The 19,798-nt window shown below is 42.6% G+C and overlaps 1 protein-coding gene across 1 annotated transcript in view; it reads right to left on the bottom strand.

Annotated features, from left to right (window-relative positions):
- LOC134358524 (macoilin-like) overlaps positions 1-19,798 on the bottom strand; it is a 108,124-nt gene that overhangs the window by 18,273 nt on the left and 70,053 nt on the right. The window contains exons 6-10 of the mRNA XM_063070847.1: positions 16,331-16,506; positions 14,912-15,368; positions 5,422-5,580; positions 5,116-5,298; positions 3,242-3,362 (exon numbers count right to left, since the gene is read on the bottom strand). Coding sequence (XP_062926917.1) covers positions 3,242-3,362; positions 5,116-5,298; positions 5,422-5,580; positions 14,912-15,368; positions 16,331-16,506 — 1,096 coding nt within the window. The remainder of the gene's footprint in view (positions 1-3,241; positions 3,363-5,115; positions 5,299-5,421; positions 5,581-14,911; positions 15,369-16,330; positions 16,507-19,798) is intronic.

The raw sequence follows: 19,798 nt of genomic DNA, 5'->3' as shown, positions 1-19,798 counted from the left end.
GGAAAGCTTGTCATATGAGGAATATTTGATGACTCTGGGCCTCTACTCACTGGAATTCAGAAGAATAAGGGGCGACCTCATTGAAACCTATTGAATGTTGAAAGGCCTAGATAGAGTGGATGTGGAGAGGATGTTTCCTATGATGGGGAGAGTCTAAGACCAGAGATCAAACCTCAGAATAGAGGCGTGTTCTGTTAGAATGAAGAAGAGCAGAAGTTTCTTTAGCCAGAGAGTGGTGAATACCTTGCCACAGGTAGCTGTGGAGGCCAAGTCTTTGTGTATATTTAAGGCAGAGATTGATAAATTTCTGATTGGTCAGGGCATGAAGGGATATGTGGAGAAGGCTGGAGACTGGGGCTGAGAGGGAAAATGGATTGGCCATGATGAAATGGCAGAGCAAATGTGATGGGCCAAATGGCCTAATTCTGCTCCTACATCTTATTGTCAGGGTCTGGTCCGTGGACTCCTCATTCCAGTTATTTCCTTTTCCCCATGTTCCGTTGGGTGCCTTGATTAAGGCCCCTGATCTTCATTTCAAACTGGCAGCATAAAACGCTCTGCAGTACAGCTGCTCATTGCTGGTCATCAGAAGTTTGTCACTGGAAACCAGTCACCGTAGCCAGTATGGCTGCTCATCCTGGGGCCAATGCGAATCGTGGACTCTAGTTGCTTTGGTGCCTGTGGCTGCTTAGTGAATTCAGTCGTTTTCGTGTCCAGCTGAGTTGCTGGTTGTTTGCCGCAGCTCGGAGTTGGGATGCGAATTCTGTCATTTTCGTGTCCAGTGGGTCCATTACCATAGCCAGGGCGGTAATGCAAGCTTCCGAGCCGCCGAAAATAAGGGACGGTCTTCCCAGCCCGAGCCAAGTGCCTGCTGTCCTAATCCGCCCAGCTGAGTAAGCCCGGCCGCTTGCCGCTACCCTGAGTTGGGTAGTCTGTCTCCTCGTTGTCCAAGTCCTTCAAGACCAGGTTCGTGGTCCCTATCCAGTTCCAATCTCCAAGTCGCGTTCCAGTTCCAGGCTCCAAGCCAGTTCCAAGTTCCAGTTCTGAGTTCTGATTTCCAGTTCCGAGTTCCAGTTCCAGGCTCTGAGTTCCAGGTTCTGAGTTCCAGTTCCAGTTCCGAGTTCCATTTCCAGTTCTGAGTTCTGATTTCCAGTTCCGAGTTCCAGTTCCAGGCTCTGAGTTCCAGGTTCCCAGTTCCGAGTTCCATTTCCAGTTCTGAGTTCCATTTCCAGTTCTGAGTTTAAGGTCCAAGTCCGAGTCCAGGTCAAGTCCAAGTTCAGGTCAAGTCCAGGCTTTACCGGTTGGTTATCCTATGTTTACGTCCATGTTAACCTTTTGACGTGTTGCACTTGGGTCTGCTCCCAACACCCCCCTTGTAACACTTATGGTCTAACTCCTGCCCGAGAAGCAACTTGGATCCACTCCAATTTGCCTACTGTCAATACAGATCCACATCAGATGCCATTTCATTGACTCTTCACTCAGATCTGAAACATCTGAACAACGAAGATGCATATATCAGCATGGTCTTCATTGAATACAGCTCAGCATTCAACACTTCCATCCCCTCAACACTCTTCAACAAGCCCTGAGCCTCGGTACCTCCCTGTGCAACTGGATTCGCGATTTCCTCATGGCAGACCCCAGTTAGTACAGGTTGGCAATAACATCTCCTCCGCACGTACTATAAGCGTGGCTGCACCGCAGGGCTGTGTGCTTAGCCCCCTGCTCTACTTACTTTATACTTATAACTGAGTGGCTAAGTACAGATCCAAATGATGCATTTAATTTCTCTGTTGTTGCTGAACGAATCAAGGCGGTGCAGGATCAGCATATAGGAGGGAGATTGAAGTTAGGTTCTGCGATGCCCCAGCAACTTCTCTCTTAACGTCAGCAAAGCCAAAGAAGCCGAAGATCCATGAGCCAGTCCTCATTCGGGGCGACACAGTAGAGTAGTGGTTAGCACAACAGTTTACAGTTCAGGCGACCCAGGTTCAATTCCCATTGCCGTCTGTAAGGAGTATGTATGTTCTCCCCCTGACTGCGTGGGATTCCTCCGGGTGCTCCAGTTTCCTCCCACTGTCCCATTTCTACTGGCTGGTAGATAAATTGGTCATTGTACAGTAAATTGTCCTGTGAATAGGTTCGGATTGCTGGGTGGTGCGGTTTAAAGAGCCAGAAGGCCCTGTTCCAGGCTGTAGCTCCATAAATACACAAATAAATAAGAAGAATGGACATGGAGGTTGTGAGCAGCTCTGGGTTCCTTGGCATTAAAATATCAGAGGATCCGTTCTGAGACCGGCACCTCAGTGTCATCACAAAGAAAGTATGGCAGCAGCTATGCTTTCTTGGAAGTTTGCACAGATTTGCCATGTCACCATAAGTTTCAACAGATTTCTTCTGATGCATAATGGGAGGTATCCTGACTGGTTGCATCGTGACCTGGTATGGAAATATCGATGCCCAGGAATGGACAAGGCTACACAAAGTGGTGGGTTCAGCCCAGTCCATCACAGGTGCAGCTCTCCCAGTCTGCGAGTACGTTGACTAGTCACGCTGCCACAAGAAAGCAGCGTCCATCCAGGCCATTCCCTCTTCTCACTACTACCATTGAGCAGGAGCTTTAGGTCCCACAGCACAGTTTCAGCAACTGTTAATACCATACAACCATTAGGGTCCTGAATCAGTGTGGATATCATCACTCACCACTACTCTGACCCACAGACTCACTCTCCAGGACTCTGGCAACTCATGCTCTCCGTATTATGCTTATTTGCATAGCTCGTCTTGTTTGCCAGTCTCCGTCTATGTATAGCTTTTTGTAAAATTCTACTGCACTTCACTTTCTGCAAATGCCTGCAGGGAGATGAATCTCAAGGCAGCATTTGGTAGCGTAGGAGCACTTTGATAATAAATATACTTTGAATTTTGAACTTCAGTGTGAACAAACCTGGTCCATTCAGCCAATACTCTTGCTTTGAGTATGTCAGTGAAGTGTCACAGTTGCTCACACACAGAGTTATAGAAAAGCACAGCACAGGAACAGGCCCTTTGGCCCATCGGGTCTGTGCTGAACCATTTAAACTGCTTACTCCCATCCAGCTGCACTGGGACCACAGCCTTACCATCCATATACCTGTACAAACCATAAAACTGCAGAGCACTGAAAGAATGGTGACACTCTCAGTGAACTCTGCGTCTTTCATTCTAACCCATAGAGAATCTGGTATGTGATATTTACCTGCACCTCCTGCTCTACCTTCCTCAGGTGTTCGTCTTTCATTCTGAGTTCTGTTTGCAGTTGTCTATATTCTGCATCCATTTCTTTCACTCTGTTCTTCAGGGTGTCTGTGCAGTCTCCCCTGAAATGATGAGCCATATAGATAAGTACACAGTACGTGGGGTAAAAAAAACACAGAACCCTGAAATAATGCCCCCCTCCTTCACCATTCCCCATCCCCTTTCCCTCTCTCACTTTATCTCCTTGCCCGCCCATCACCTCCCCCTGGTGCTCCTCCCCCCTTTCCTTTCTTCCGTGGCCTTCTGTCCTCTCCTATCAGACTCCCCCTTCTCCAGCCCTGTCTTTCACAGCTCGTTCACCAATCAACATCCCAGCTCTTTACTTCATCCGTCCCCCCTCCAGGTTTCACCTATCACCTTGTGTTCCTCTCTCCCACCTCCTACATCTACTCCTCAGCTTCTTCTCTCCAGCCCAGCCCAAAACGTTGACTGTACTTTTTTCTATAGATGCTGCCCAGCCTGCTGAGTTCCTGCAGCACTTTGAGAGTGTTGCTCGGATCTCCAGCATCTGCAGATTGTGGAAGAAGGAGGGGAACCCAGAGGGAAGTAATGAGCAGGTGAGAAAAGGTAAAGGGTCAGAGTGGTCAGAATGTGTGTTTTTTGTTTCTTTTCTTGGTTGCATGTTTAACACTTGCTCAATAATGTGGTAAAATATCTGAAGTTCTTCACAGACATTAAACAACAAAGGAACCAAATCAAAGGAGAGAAGTGGGGAAATGGAAATATCCAGAGACACTTAGCTGATGATTCTAAACTACCTCCTTATCAAAAACAAACATGTCCTGACAGTCAATTCCACCTTCCATTTGTCCCAATAGGAAGCTGCCAAGGACTGCTATTTTCCACTCATACCCAGATTGATTGGGTGATCTCAGATAGTGGGGCCCAGAAGTTAACATATTCCAGAAGGACCTTCTGAGTAGCAGATGAGTTGCCAGCACACTTCACAGTTCATTCCCTCAAAATTGACACAGCAACTAATCATAAACAACTCTTGTACAATTACATCTCTTGCGAATGCAATGTTGGCATTCATTTCTAGAGGTATAGAATATAAGAGCAGGGATGTGATGTTGAGGCTCTATAAGGCACTCGTGAGACCACACTTGGAGTATTGTGTGCAGTTCTGGGCTCCTTATTTTAGAAAGGATATACTGACTTTGAAGAGGGTTCAGAGAAGATTCAAAAGAATGATTCCAGGAATGAAAAGGTTTCCATATGAGGAATGTCTGTCAGCTCTTGGGCTGTATTCCCTGGAGTTCAGGAGAATGAGAGGGGATCTCATAGAGACATCCCAGATGTTAAAAGGCCTGAACAGATTAGATATGGAAAAGTTATTTCCCATGGTACGGGATTCTAGGGCAAGAGGGTACAACTTCAGGATTGAAGGAGTCCTTTTAGAACTGAGATGTGGAGAAATTACTTTAGTCAGAGGGTGGTAAATCTGTGGAATTTGTTGCCATGAGTGGCTGTGGAGGCCAAGTCATTGGGTGCATTTAAGGCAGAGATAGATAGGTTCTTGATTAGCCAGGGCATTAAAGGGTATGGGGAGAAGGCAGGGGAGTGGGGATGACTGGGAGAATTGGATCACCCCATGATTGAATGGCGGAGCAGATTCGATGGGCCGAATGGCCTACTTCTGCTCCTATATCTTATGGTCTATGGTCTAATTTGTTAACTGACTACAGGACAATATTTATGTCTTGGATCCCATTATTAAGAAATGGTAAACAAAATATGAGAATGTTGCGTCTTTGTACTGATTTGGAGAGAATCCGTACAAAAACCAGGCATGGTAAAAGACAGACGCAGTACCTGATGGACGTGGTGAGTGTAACAGCCCGAGTAAGAACTGAAGCCTCATCTGTCTTTCTCCTTTTTGCATCCATCAGCTGTTTCTCCAGCAGAGCTCGACTCTCCAGCTCTGATCGAAGCCTTTTCTCCAGATAGGCAATGTTCTGCTTGTCCTTCTGCTTGGCTTGAAAAGCACAGTGCATTCTGAAAGGAAACGAAACACAACCATCCCATTCGAACAGTGGCTAACTGCGGTCCATTTAATCTGAGAAAAATCAGTGGTCAAATGGAGCCCACTTTAGTTCTGTGCACTGTGCTCACCCCTACCTGGTCTGTAGAATCTCATTTTCTTGTCGGAGTTGAACAAGCTCAGACCGTACTTTTTGTTTGCTGTTGGTCAGTATGTTAACCTGATTGCGGAGTTCCTGCTCATTTTGCCTAGAGGCTTGTAGGTCTGCCTTCAGTTTCTTTATATCACTTTCCAGTCTAGGTAAACAAAAATTATGGTTAGCTTTGCCAGCTTTGTAAAACAGATCGAGTAGTTACATTTTTAAATAGTTCATCTAAGTGCCTCAATATTACAGCAAATTGCTAATCAAGAAAAACTAAACTTGTCTGCTTTCCTGCATTCTCCTAGAAAGTTTCGTGGGGTGCTGAGATCAAATTTTTACTTGAATGATGGCTGGGGAAACCTTGAAATTGTAACCCTTGTCAAGCAAGAAGGAACCTGGAAATAAAAGCCATATTACACCACAGCACCATGTTTACACAGAAGTATCTTCCAGCCCAAGAGGTCTTTTTGACACACTATCACTGTGATAATGAAGACACTTACACACAGCAAACTCCCACAAGGCCTGATGTGATCATGACAAGATAAGCTGATTCAGTGAAGATGATTGCAGAACAAATATCGCTTTTCTTGACATAGAGCTGTGAATCTTTCACCTTCACCCGGGGGGGGGGGGGGGAGGGTGCATCAATTTAACATTTCCTCAGAAGACTGCCCCACTAACAATGCTTTGCTCCCCCAACACTCCACGAAAGTGTCGTCTCTGGGTTAATCTCAAAGCATCAGGGTATGAAGGAATACGGGGAGAAGGCAGGAGATTGGGGCTGAGAGGGAAATTGGATCAGCCATGATGAAATGGCAGAGCAGAATCGATGGGCCAAATGGCCTAATTCTGCTCTGCTATCTTATGGTTTTATGATCTTATGGTCATTTGACTCAGTGGTGAAAGTGTAACCAACTAGTTATGATTAATACGTACAAAGCCCCAAAATGGTAAAAACAAAGCAAGCAAGTACAAAGTACGTGCTGCCACACTATTTCTAATAAAAAGGTGAATAAATTTGCAACCGCAAGTGGGTGTATAACAACTTCTGTCACTCACAAAGTGTTAATCATCAGCAGCAACTGGAGAGAGGATGGCAACTCGATGATTGGCATTGGAAGAGGAAGATTTCGAATCAACCACCCAGCTCTTGGTAACACAGGCTCCTTTCACTCAGACTGATGAAGCTATCTTATTGTCTTCTGTTTTAAACTGGCTACTCATTGGTTTTCTTCAGAAGACTGTCTTCTCCAGTAGGAAACTTCTTCACTCGGATGGTGCTGAGAGTGTGGAAAGAGCTGCCAGCAGAAGTGGTGGGTGTGGGTTCAGTTGTAATATTTAGCAGAAGTTTGAAAAGGTACAGTGCATGTGCGGGAGGGGTTTGGAGGCCTACAGTTTGGGCACAGGCCGAAGATCAGGTTGGTATGGACTAGGTGGGCTGAAGGGCCTGTTTCCGTGCTGTAGGACTCTAAGACTCTACCCTGGCAACAAGATCTCTCGTGGTACAAACAAGAGAAAATCTGCAGATGCTGGAAATCCGAGCAACACACACAAAATGCTGGAGGAACTCAGCAGGACGGGCAGCATCTGTGGAAAATAGTACAGTTGACATTTTGGGCCGAAACCCGAGGGGAGAGAGAAACACAAGGTGATATGTGAAACCTGGAGGGGGAGGGATGAAGTAAAGAGCTAGGTAGTTGATTGGTGTAAGAGACAGAAGGAGGCGAAGGGCAGGCAAGGAGATAAGGTGAGGGAGGGAAAAGGAGATGGGAAATGATGAAGGAGGTGGGGGTGTTGGGGGGCATATCTCTCATGGTAGACTGATCCAGAGGGTCCATGGTGACTTGGTAGATTCAGAATTGTCTTGGCCATGGAAGTCAGGGGATAGCGATGGAAAGGTGTTATTCTGACTGGAGGTCTATGAGGATCAGTGCTGGAACCTCTGTAGCTTGCAATATATACAAATGATTTGGATGAAAACATAGCTACGGTAATTAGGAAGTTAGCAAAAAACACAGAAATTGGTGGATTTGTAGGTAGTGAAGGTTGACAAAGGACGTGTGTCAGTTGGAAGTATGGGCAGAGAGATAGTATTAGCAGATGTGTGAGATGTTGCATTTTAGAAGATCAAATTTATTTATTTTATTTAACAATACAACACAGAGTAGCGACACCCCAGCACCCCACCCAACCCCCTGAAAACCCTGATTTAAACTTAACCTAATCACAGGACAGTTTACGATGACCAATTAGCTACCCGGTATGTCTTTGGACTGTGGGAGGAAACCAGAGCACCCAGGGAAAACCCATGTACTGAAAGGGGAGTACACACCGACTGGTTACAGGGGACGCTAGGATTGAACTCTGACGCTCTGAACTCTGAGCTGTTATAGTGTTGTGCTAACTGTTAGAACCGATGCTAAGAAGCATTTTGAGGTACTAATCCCTAGCTTCCTGAAAGCAACAACACATGAGGGAAGAGTGGTAAGGATGGCACAATGTAATGCGTATAAAAGTTGGCAGGTAATGTTGCAGCTGTATAAAACTTTGGTTTGGTCACATTTGAAGTATTGCATGCAGCTCTGGTCACAGAATTACAGAAAGAATGTGAGGGCTTTGGGGAGGGGCGGTGCATAATAAGTTTACCAGAGTGTACCTGGATTGGAATACGCTCAGTGTCCACTTTATCCGGTACACCTGTACACCTGCTTGTTAATGCAAATATCTAATCAGTTAATCATGTGGCAGCAACTCAATGCCTGAAAGCATGCAGATATGGTCAATTGTTGCTCAGACCAAACAAGAGAATGGGGAAGAGATGTGATCTGAGTGACTTTGACTGTGAAATGACTGTTGGTGCCAGACGGGGTGGTTTGAGTATCTCAGAAACTGCTGATCTCCTGGGAGTTTCATCCACAACAGTCTCTAGAGTTTACAGAGAATGGAGAAAAAACACAGAAAAAAAATCTAGTGAGGGGCAGTTCTGCGGGCGAAAATGCCTTGTTAATGAGAGGTCAGAGGAAGATGGTCAGATTTGTTCAAGATTATTAGTAACTCAATTAACCACACATTACAGCAGTGGTGTGCAGAAGAGCATCTCTGAATGTACAACACATCAAACCTTGAAGTGGATGGGCTACAGTAATGGAAGACCTTGTACAGGTAGTACCTAATAAAGTGGCCACTGAGTGTGTATTGGCTTTAAGGAGAGGTTGCATGAGCTTGGACTGTTTTCTACGTAGTGCCAGAGGTTAAGAAGTGACCCGATAGAAGTATATAAAATTATGAGATTTCCAGAAGGTGTTCGATAAGGTGCCACATAAAAAACTTACCCATAAGATAAAGGTGCATAGAGTTGGGGGTGATGTATTAGCATGGATAGGGAATTGGTAAACCAGAAAGCAGAGAGCTGGAATCATGGGTGTTACTCTAGTTGGCGATCAGTGGTGCACTCTGTGCTGCAGAGGTTGATGCTGGGCTCGCAACTGTTCACGATATACATTAACAACCTGGAAGAGAGGACCGTGTGTAGTATATCTAAGTTTGCTGATGATACTAAATTGAGTGGAAAAGCAAATTGTGCAAAAGGTATGGAGAGTCTGCAGAGAGGTATAGACAGGTTAAGTGAGTGAGTGTTCTTATGCTCTTCTGACTCAACTGGGCAACTGGTCAGAGTCCTTTGTGCAGACCATAAATGTCAAATAATAGAGGGCATGGTTTAAGGGAAAAGGGGAAAATTAAAAGAAGATTTACCAGATGAGCTTTTCCTACACAGAGAGTGACAAGTGGCTGGAAAACAGACAGATTAGCAACATGTGAAAAGCATTTAGACAAGCATGCAAATAGGCAAGGAATGTATAGGCAATTCGGACTGCTTGGCGTCATGGTCAGCACAGACATTGTGGGAAGAAGGCACTTTTACTGTGCTTTCATATCTTCTATGCCAAAGACCCGTTTACCCTTTTGATTGAATGTAATGGGTCAATGGTGCTGGATGAAGCAAAGAGTCAAAGTTTTCTCAAGATTCTGGGCAAGATCTACCTCTCGACCAATACCAGCAGAATATCTATTCGCTTACTTCACTGCTGTTTGTGGGAGCTTGCTGAGATTGCATTGAGAGGCATTTAATCTGTACCACTACCACGTTTACACTTCGGAAGTACTTAATTAGTGCTGAAAATCCCAAGGTCATGAAAGACGTTCAATTAACACAAGTTTTAAGAGTTCTATTACATCCTCTCTCTTAGTAGGCCAAGACACAGTTAAATATTTTGTTCTTGTCGGTGATACAGTACACCTTAGTCTAATCATACCAGTTCCAAAGCAAGGTCTCACCATCAGTCACTTTTAATCACAGAACATTTGGGCATTCTCAGTGTTTCCTGGGTCAGATTTCCAGTATTCAATGTAATACACTGACTGTTTCTTTTTGTCAGAATTAAGTAACATCAAGCCAATTTATAATTCGAATGGGGATGTTGAGCATATGTAATTATCTTAACTTAAAATGGATTTGCTTTTGACAAACAATTATAATTCGATACTATGTGACTATCTGAAATCAGTAATTGACAGGCTTTAAACATATCAGAAGGTTTAACAAGAGCTGCAAACTTGGAAGAGATACATCAGCAGCTGGCAGTGCTTCACTTTGTATCTGGATTCTTCACTATGAATATGGAACCAATTTTATTGTTTTAATTAACCAACTTCACTTGCCCCATCATTGAAATAGACTCACTTTCAAGGACTCTTCATCTCATGTACTCGATATTTATTGCTTAATGTTCATTTATTATTATTTTTTCTTCTTGTATTTGCACAGCTTGCTACCTTCTGCACAATGGCTGAACACCCTAGTTGAGTGATCTTTCATTGATTCTGTTATGGTTATGATTCTATAGATTTATTGATTATGCCCACAAAAAATCAATCTCAGAGTTGTATATGCTGACATACATACACCTTGATACTACATTTACTTTGAATTTTGAACTTCATTCTTTGTGGTTTCTGGTTATTTCAAATTTGTAAAAATCAGTGTCAGCTCTCTGAATCATTGAGGTAAAAGCAAAGAGTGTTATTGATATACATAGGTACAAGCAAACGGCATTCAATGCCTAATCTCACCCAAATTTCACCTGTAGATGCTCTCCCATCCCATTTGGGTGAGCACGTACTTTTTCCATTTAGATAGATAGATAGATAGACAGACAAACATACTTTATTGATCCCGAGGGAAATTGGGTTTTGTTACAGTTGCACCAAGAAAAGAGTATAAATATAGCAATATAAAACCATAAATAATTAAATAATAATATGTAAATTATGCCAGATGGAAATAAGTCCAGGACCAGCCTATTGGCTCAGAGTGTCTGACCCTCCAAGGGAGGAGTTGTAAAGTTTGATGGCCACAGGCAGGAATGACTTCCTATAACGCTCAGTGTTGCATCTCGGTGGAATGAGTCTCTGGCTGAATGTACTCCTGTGCCCACCCAGTACATTATGCAGTGGATGGGAGACATTGTCCAAGATGGCATGCAACTTAGACAGCATCCTCTTTTCAGACACCGCCGTGAGAGAGTCCAGACAGTCCATTTGCATGGCTGGTTATTTATTGTCCATGTCTTGTCGCTTGTATAAAAGGTGGTGTAGAGCAAGCTTCTTTAACTCTATCATCTTCCCAGTGAAGGTACTTCACAATGCTGTGATGATGCAAGGACAGCAGAGTGTTTCCTAGTTAGGATGGTGTGTTGCACAGAGGGGAACTTGAAGGTAATCACTTCCCCATGGATATGCTGCTCTTGTCTTTTTAGGTGCTACAATCTTGTAGGTGTTGTTGTAGAAGCCTTGGTAAATTCCGGCAGTGCACCGTGAAATGATACACACTCTGATCGACTGAACATTGGTAATGGTGAATGCTTAGGGTGGTGTGCCCTGAATAGAGATCATTGGGGTGTTGTTGATGCTGCTCTCACCCAGGCAAGTGAAGTACAGGAAACCCCTGTGTTATGGGGGTGAGGTGGGGTTGCATTCCCAGAAAACAACTGCTGGTGTCCCGTTCTTGTCTGCTGCAGGAGCAATCTCTCTCTCCCTCGCTAGAGAGCCTGTCTGAGGTGTCGAAGTGCTGGGATGGACAGTACTTTTCTGATGGACTCTAGATCATGCTCTCTTTGAGTGCTTTGTTATTGCTTGCACGCGGGGTGGGGGTCGGTGCTTTCACTGGAGCAAGTGGGGGAGGGGCAGGGTTGATGCTTTTGCTGCTTGTGTGTGGGGAGGGGAAGGGGAGGGGGCTTTGGGGTTCTGATGTTTCTGTCATTCATTCTTTGTGGTGGATGTCTTCGAAGAGTAAGAATTTCAGGTTGTATTCTGTGCACATGTTCTGATATTAAATGGAACCATTGAACCATTCACATCACAACTTTCTATAACATGAACCACGCTGTGTTCATCAAGAAATGCATGGCAGAAAAAGTTCCGAAAAGCATATCTTTATTCTGTACCCCAAATATTTTTATAGAGATTTGTGAATTCCATAAAGGTGAACTGCCATAACATAGGAGTCATCTGTATTACATCAATCCCCTGATGAAAGTGAAGACCTTTGATAGTCACTGGTTATCAGACACCCTCCAGCCATTCACTCATTTTCCATTCCCTCGAATGAATAGCTTCACCTTTACCATTCATGTATAAACCTCTACTGAAAGTGTTGGACAAGACGTGCGGGAACGGTGGTAACTGAAAGCTGGTCGGCTGGAAAGTGTAATTAATGGAGAGGCTCAAAGGACTACCCACATGCTCCATAAGTGTTCCTGAACTCACTTTCAATGAAGCCAAATGAGATCCAGGATCCATGGCCAATTGAAAACCAAACTTGTATACATATGCAGGAAGCGTTCAACAAAAGTATTAATTTACTCATGAGATGTAGATCTCTTTAATGAGAAGACTGAAATTAGTGTGACAACACTTGCAAGCTGCCCCCTGCACACTCTTAAGTTGTGTTGACTGTTATCACAAACGATGCATTTCACTGCGTTTTTCGATGTACAGGATAAATAAATGAATTGGGATCCAAACCTGCCTCTTAACAAGGAGGTAGTCAGGAGTTAACCACATTACTATGAGCTTGAAGTCACATATAGGTTATGCAAGGTAAAGATAGCAATTTTCCTTCCCTGAGGGATGTTTCTGAACTTGGTGGGTTTTAACCATAATCCATTTGTTATTTTGACACCAGTTTTTATTCCAGACTTAATGATTTGAATATAAATCCTTTTAGCTTCAAACTCATGTCACCTTATGAATGGTCCAGATACTGGGTTACAGTTCAGTAGCATAAACTATTAAAGAACACTTTGTTATTAGTATAATGAAACACACAGCCAAAAATAATAGAATAGTTAGATCAACCCATGAATACCATGTTCCGTTCGATGACCTAGAAAGAAAGGCACTCTTCTGATTGTAAATGTCAAGGGTCTGAGTTATGAGAATAAAACTAGGGCCTTCCCGTCTAAATACCTCATATAAAATTAAATATTTTACCAAAAAAAGGTCTTGAGAGTCTTCCTCAGATGATAGTGGTTGTTCTAACTTTGATGCTATGTTACAAGTAGTTCAGCATTATATCATTTTCACTTTGTGTTAAAAGAAAACTGTTCTTTGAATCACTATAAGTACATTAAAAATAGCATTTACTAATGACAATATAACTAAGTTGTGTCTTTTAACATCACAATTTTATTTGTAAGTAAGAATTCCAAAGTAATGAAAGAAATATAATAATGTCCTGTTTATACTTTGAGAGCAACCAACATGCTATTTATGATTTTATTTGAATAAAATGGCCCAGATTTTGCAGAATGAACCTGTTTCAATGCTAGGTGGCCCGGGGCTTCAGGATGTGTCATTCAGCATGGAAACAGACCCTTCAGCCCTTGGTCAATGTCAACCAAGAGTCCCATCTAAGGTAGTCTCACTTGTCCATGTTTGGTCCAAATCCCTCCACGCCTTTTCTATCTGTACACCAGTCCAAGAAACTTTTAAACGTTGTGACTGTACCTGCCTCAGCCACTTTCTCTGATAGTTCATTCCATATACTGACCACCCTCTCAGTGAAATACAGTACATGGTGATCAAAGGGCCTGATTCAGGAGGTACTCTATGACTCAGAATGTAACCACTGGCTGCTAAAAATGTTCATGAGCTGGCTTTTGTTCTTTTACCCATCACTTTCATTCAATGTCCCCTCATTTTTAACACCTCCACCAATGGCAACAGTCTCGCTCCATCCCGTCTCCAACTTTCATCATTTTAAATATCACTATCAGATTCCCTTTATCTGTTCCAGGGAGTGCAACTTCATTTTCTCTGCTCTATCCACATCTATAAACTCACTTTCAATGATTCTACAACTCACATTCTCAGTATTATTTATTTATCTTTTTTTTATTTTCAGTTTGTCTTCTTATGCACACTGGTTGTTTGTCAGTCTTTGTTTAGGTATAATGTTTCATAAATTCTTGTCTTTCATTATTTTTCTGTAAAAACCTGAAAAAAAAACAAATCTCAAGGTGACATATATGTACTTTGATAAGAAATTTACTTTGACTTTGGCTTTGAAATTCCCTCATTCTGGAATATTTTACTGACACTCTTCTACACCCTCTCCAAAGCCTTTACATCGTTACTATAAAGTGCAGCATATAGAAATGAACGCAAAGCTCTGTTTGTGCACAAATCACTTTATAAATATCCATCCTGACTTCCTTGGTCTTATATTTTACATAATTGTTCATAAGTGCTAGAATCCTGTGTGTTGGGCCCATTGGTGGAAACTTTTGGATTAGCTGTTTGAGCTTTTGAAATATTCCTCATTATCCCATTGGTCAGGGCAGGTAACTCTTGTTTTAATGTTCTCAGTATGTTTTCATATCTCTGGTACAAAAGTAATAAAGATTAGTTTTATTTGTCACATATACATCAAAACATCAGAAAGAACATACAGTGAAATGCATCGTTTGCATAATTAACCAGCACAGCCTGAGGATATGCCGGAGGCAGCCTGCACATGTTACTGACCTTCTGGCAGCAAAGTAGCGTGTCCACAGCTTAATAAACCTAATAATTGCAGGCATTCCTATTATAGTATGTTTTTTTTTTGCTTTCAATATCCTAGGACTGGAGGTTAAACTTTTCTCCATGCATCAATATATCATATTTCATTTAAGGATTAGGTTCAAGTAATTTTTTTCATTACTGTATTTTCAGAAAGTGTAAGTGTTGTATATTGGAGACACATGTATACTGCACAAATCTTGTTGACAAATTAATCTGTTCCGAGTTGGCTGGATCAGACCCCTAACTTAATGTTTTGCCATTCACCTCTATGTAACGAATTACATCTCTCTAACATTTGACCATGCATATTTCTACATTTGAGACTGAGGACTGCAGCCAGCATGAAGATTTCTTACCGTAGCACAGCCTCTGGTTTGCTGCTCTGATGATTCAAAGAGCCGTTCTCGAAGATCCCCTTGCGTGCGCTGGTGCTTTTGCTTGAACACTTCTGCCTCTTCTCCACCTTGGCGAAAATCACGTTGCCATTCGAAGCACCATGTGCCTTTGGTGATTTGTGCTTGCAGACTCTTGAGCTTTCAACACACAGGTCATCATGGGATAGGTTTTCGGTACTTTCGAAAGGCTCATACTCCGTGGTTTTGATAAGGTGATTTTCCACACATTCCATTTCACTCAATCTAGAGTCAGTTGCTTGTAAACAATTACCAGCTCCAAGAGTCTGCTTTATGACCTCCTTCTCTTTACCTTTTTCTTTAAACTCCAGTTCCGGTAGGACTAAACTGTACTTCTTCCCGATTACAATGGCTCTATTTTCTTGCTGGTACTGAGACCACAGTGAAAGCCCTTTAAACGCTAAAACAAAGCAAACATTTTATGGAATGAGGAGATTTCTAGAAAAACAAATTATTTAGCATTTCTACCACCTGCAGCAAATTTTAGAGAATGTTATTGTTTATTGCAAAGGGAATTGGGGGAAGTTATAGTTCAGGTATACAGTGAGACCACATTGGGAGTAGTGTAATGTATATTGTACTAGCTGCCTTATTTAAGGAAGGATGTTAATGCACTGAAAGCAGTTGAAAGAAGCTTTACTCAACCCATACCTAGCATGGTCTCCCAATTAAAGATGAAATAAGGAGCCATTGCTTTAAAATAAGGAGTAACCCATTTATCACAGACTTGAGGTAAAATTCTCAGAGAGCTAGGAGTGTTTAGAACTCTCTTACTCAAAGCAAAGTCTTCAAATATTTTTAAGGCAAAGGTATCAAGAGATTCTTGATAAACAAGGGTGTGAAAGATAGCAACAAGCAGACGGGAATGCGGAGTTGGGATTACAGTGAAAATAGCCAAACCGCGCCCAACATCATTTCAGAGTTCAGATGGTCATACTCTCTGAATATGCCCAGTGTGCTAACATCCGGGCCCCTCTTTCCTCCCACTGGACTGGCAACCCACCAGCGGCTGGACTGTGGCAACTGATCATCCAGCTGTTCTGAAATTTGGTCCCTTCTCAACCTGACTCTCTCAACTCCCTGACCCAAACCACATTTGGCATTTGCTCATAAACATGAAAAACAATAAGGGCAAAACTCAATAGATGGCATTTGTGTCAGCTCTACCATTAGAATTAAGGGGATATAAACCAAAATCATTTAAGAACTCCTAGCAAGTTTGCTTTAAGTATTGGATAAATACATCTTGTGGTGACTTGACACAGATCCCCTATTTGTTAAATAATGGATAAAAAATACAGTTTCCCTGAATCTTTGTATGAAAGGAAAACAGTAGCAGGAATTTGGAGATCATTCTAATACCTTTATCCAGTGCCTGGTCCGGTCCTGCCTGTAGTTCTGTTGAGGGCAAGGCCTGCAGAAGCAGTTGCATGTAAAACTCGTTCTGCTTTTGAACTTCTTTTTGTTTCCTTGATTTAATTTTGTGGTGAATATAACTTTTAAATTCAAAACCTAAGGATGCCATTGGATACCCTATGCTAAAAAAAGGAAAACAAAAGATGTTACTCAAGGAAAGAGAAAACACATGTGTAGCAGTACAGACAACAGTATTTTCCACCTGTGATGGTCACCATGTGCATGAACACCTGAAAAATCATAAACAAAATCCAAAGCTGACACAGCAGCAAGCTGTGTTTCATTTGTGCTAAATCCTGAAATGCCTGCTTGCTTTAAAACTGTGGGTTTTAAATAATCTTCTATGTCCTGACTCTTTAGTCCAAAATACAAAACATTGTTTCAAGTAGGGTTAAGGAAAAGAGGTGTGCTCTCTTTAGTTCTCACGTGTGAATCACAATCTTTCCCACCCTTTCCAAAGTCGAAGCAGTTATCAATCCTTCGTGTTTCTTCCAGAAGCAACAAATGCATGTTTTTCAATATACGTGAGTAGATTAAGCCTCTTAGTGATATATGACATAGTACTGACAATTCTGAGAGAAATGTTAGTCAATTACAATGAATGTGCAAGTGATTGAAGCTTGGGTGCCACAGGAATGTGAAGCCTAAAACCATAATAGTGTGAAACAAAGAAAAGCCGACAATAAAATACAGTAAACTATTGCAAGGTCAGATTTAATTGGCTCACTTCATGCCTCATTTAACCCATTGGGGATCATCCATTAATTCAGCCCACAGCATGATAATGTTACCTTAGCAATGATGATAAAATAGATTTTTTGAAAAAGTAGGCATTGAGTTTAATGTATCTCAAAGTACTTATGTATTTAAATATTTTATTTGGTAAAACTGATATTAAGCTGGAACCACAGGACAAGGATTAATAATAAAATTTACCCTGTGAGGGTCAAAGCTGATTTGCTTCAACCAAATCACTTCAAAGAATAATTCCAATTTAAAAAGTCATTTGTGATATTCAAGTCATTTTATATGTTAAACAGTAAAGCTCGTTGGATAGAGGGGATTCCTGATTCTGGAGGTGTCTGTTCTGAAGAAGGGTTTCGTCTCGAAACGTCGACTGTTTATTCGGTTCCATAGAGGTTGCCTGGCCTGCTGAGTTCCTCTGGCATTTTGTGTGTGTTGCTCTGGATTTTCAACATCTACAGACTTTCTTGTGTCTGGTTTTTTTCATGTTTTGGGCCTGTGGAGCAGTGTGGTGCAACCTGATGAATTTTTTGGCCTAAACTTGCAGGGATGTGCCAGCAGTTTAAAGCTCTACTGTCAACACTTCCTTGTGAACTTTCTGGCTCAATTCTGCAGAAAGCTTGCAGGATCTTCACAGGTAAACCCATCTTTATCTCTGCAGGTCAGTAAGGGCATTGAATTTGGGCTGCATAGTGAGCATTGGTGGAGAGGGGCGGGTAAGCAGGGATGAGGTGCTTTGAGAGATTAGAAATGAAGCATATGAACCCTTGTCTGAGGAGTGACCTGGATCTACTCCAATTTGCCTACTACCCACACAAGTCAACAGCAGATGCTACTTCACTGGCACTTCACTCAGCTCTGGAACAGCTGGACAATGAAGATGAATACGTCAGGACGCCCCACAGCTCAGCATTCAACACTTTCATCCACTTGAAACTCATCATGAAGCTCCAAGACCTGGGCCTCAGTACCTCACTGAGCAACTGATCCTCAGTTCTCTCACTGGCAAACCCCAGTCAGAGCAGGTTGAGAACAATATCTTCTCCACACTCACCATCAACACAGGGGCACCACAGGGCTTAGCTCCCTGCACTTCTTTCTTTATATGACTGTCTGGCTAAGTACAGCCCCAATGCTGTACCCAAGTTAACTGATGACATCACTATTGTTGGCCAAGTCAAAGGTCGTGACGAATTGGCATATAGGAGGGAGATTCAAAATCTGGTTGAGTGGTGCCACGACAACAACCTCTCACTTAAGATCAGCAAAACCAAAAGCTGATTATCAACTATAGGAAAAAGAAGCTGGAGGCCCATGTGCCAGTCTCCATTAGTGGAATCTATGTGGAAGAGTTAAGTAACATTAAATTCTTTGACGTTAACATAGTAGAAGATCTATCCACAACCGGCATGTAAGTGTCATCACAAAGAAGGCTTGGCAGCACATCCACTTTCTTAGAAAAGGCTGCAGAAAGTGGAGGAGAGAGCCCAGTCCACCACAGGGAAAGCCCTCTCCACCATCTGTCCTCAAGAACCAGGCCCTGCCCTCTTCTCACTTCTACCATCAATCAGGGGGTACAGGAGGCCTTTGGGCCCACACAGCCAGGTTTGGAACAGTTATTACCCTACAACCATCAGGCTCCTCAGACGGTTCATTCACCACTACTCTGAACTGACTCTAAGATCTACAGGCTCACTTTCTTGGACTCTTTACAACTCACTTTCTCAGTATTACTTTTATTTGCACAGCCTGTCTTTCACACTTTGGTGTTTTGTCTATTTTTCTGTAGTTTTTCGTAAAATTCTATTGCATTTCTTTTTTCCTGTAAATGCCTGCAAGAAAATGGACTTCAAGGTGATATACAGTAACGTATCCACACTCTGATAATAAATTTCCTTTGAACTTTGAATGTGAGCGGTGTGGTGAACACAGGTGGTGAGCATGGACAGTCAGTGCAGGCCGAGAGCTCGGGACAGTTTTCTACTGGCAAAAAACTCCAGCCCTTTGCTTTCCTCCCTCCCATTAGGTGGTCTAATGTGTTTTTTATTGCCAGAATGAAAGCATTTTATTTACAGCAATCTTTGCTTCACTTTAAAACCCCCAGCCTTCACCAACAGCTATTCATTACTTTGGTATTTTCCTCATTCTTGGATTCACTTCCCAGAGCCATAGTGTCATACAGCTTGGAAATAGGACTTTCAGTCCATTGATCCCACATTACACGCCCACTTACACCAATTCTATTTTATTCCCCCCCTCCCCCTCATTTCCATCAATGCCTCCTAGTTTCCAGCACTTGTCTACACATTAGCAGGACAGTTGCCAGCCTGCACACCTCCCAATGTGGGCGGAACCCAGATTATACAGAAGAACTCAGGGAGAACATGCAAACTCCACACAGACAGTTGATCAGAATTACCAAAGCTGTGAAGCAGCAGCTCTGTGCTGCCCTCAGGAAATAGGCGTTCCCAATTCCTGATTTGCAGCTAGCAAACAAGAACAGCACTCCGCTAAAGGAATCACACACTAGTCACCAGCGACCACAATATGCTCAAAGAAGCCCTGAATGCCGTTTGAGTTCCATCAAATAAAAATCCGTGCTATTAATTCTTTGTGGAGAGATAGACTACAATGTTTCAAACTCGGAAGCATCCAGAACAGCAACATGTA

This window comes from Mobula hypostoma, chromosome 2 (assembly GCF_963921235.1).
Source record: "Mobula hypostoma chromosome 2, sMobHyp1.1, whole genome shotgun sequence".
Taxonomy (NCBI): domain Eukaryota; kingdom Metazoa; phylum Chordata; class Chondrichthyes; order Myliobatiformes; family Myliobatidae; genus Mobula; species Mobula hypostoma.
This window is presented reverse-complemented; position numbering and strand designations above follow the sequence as displayed.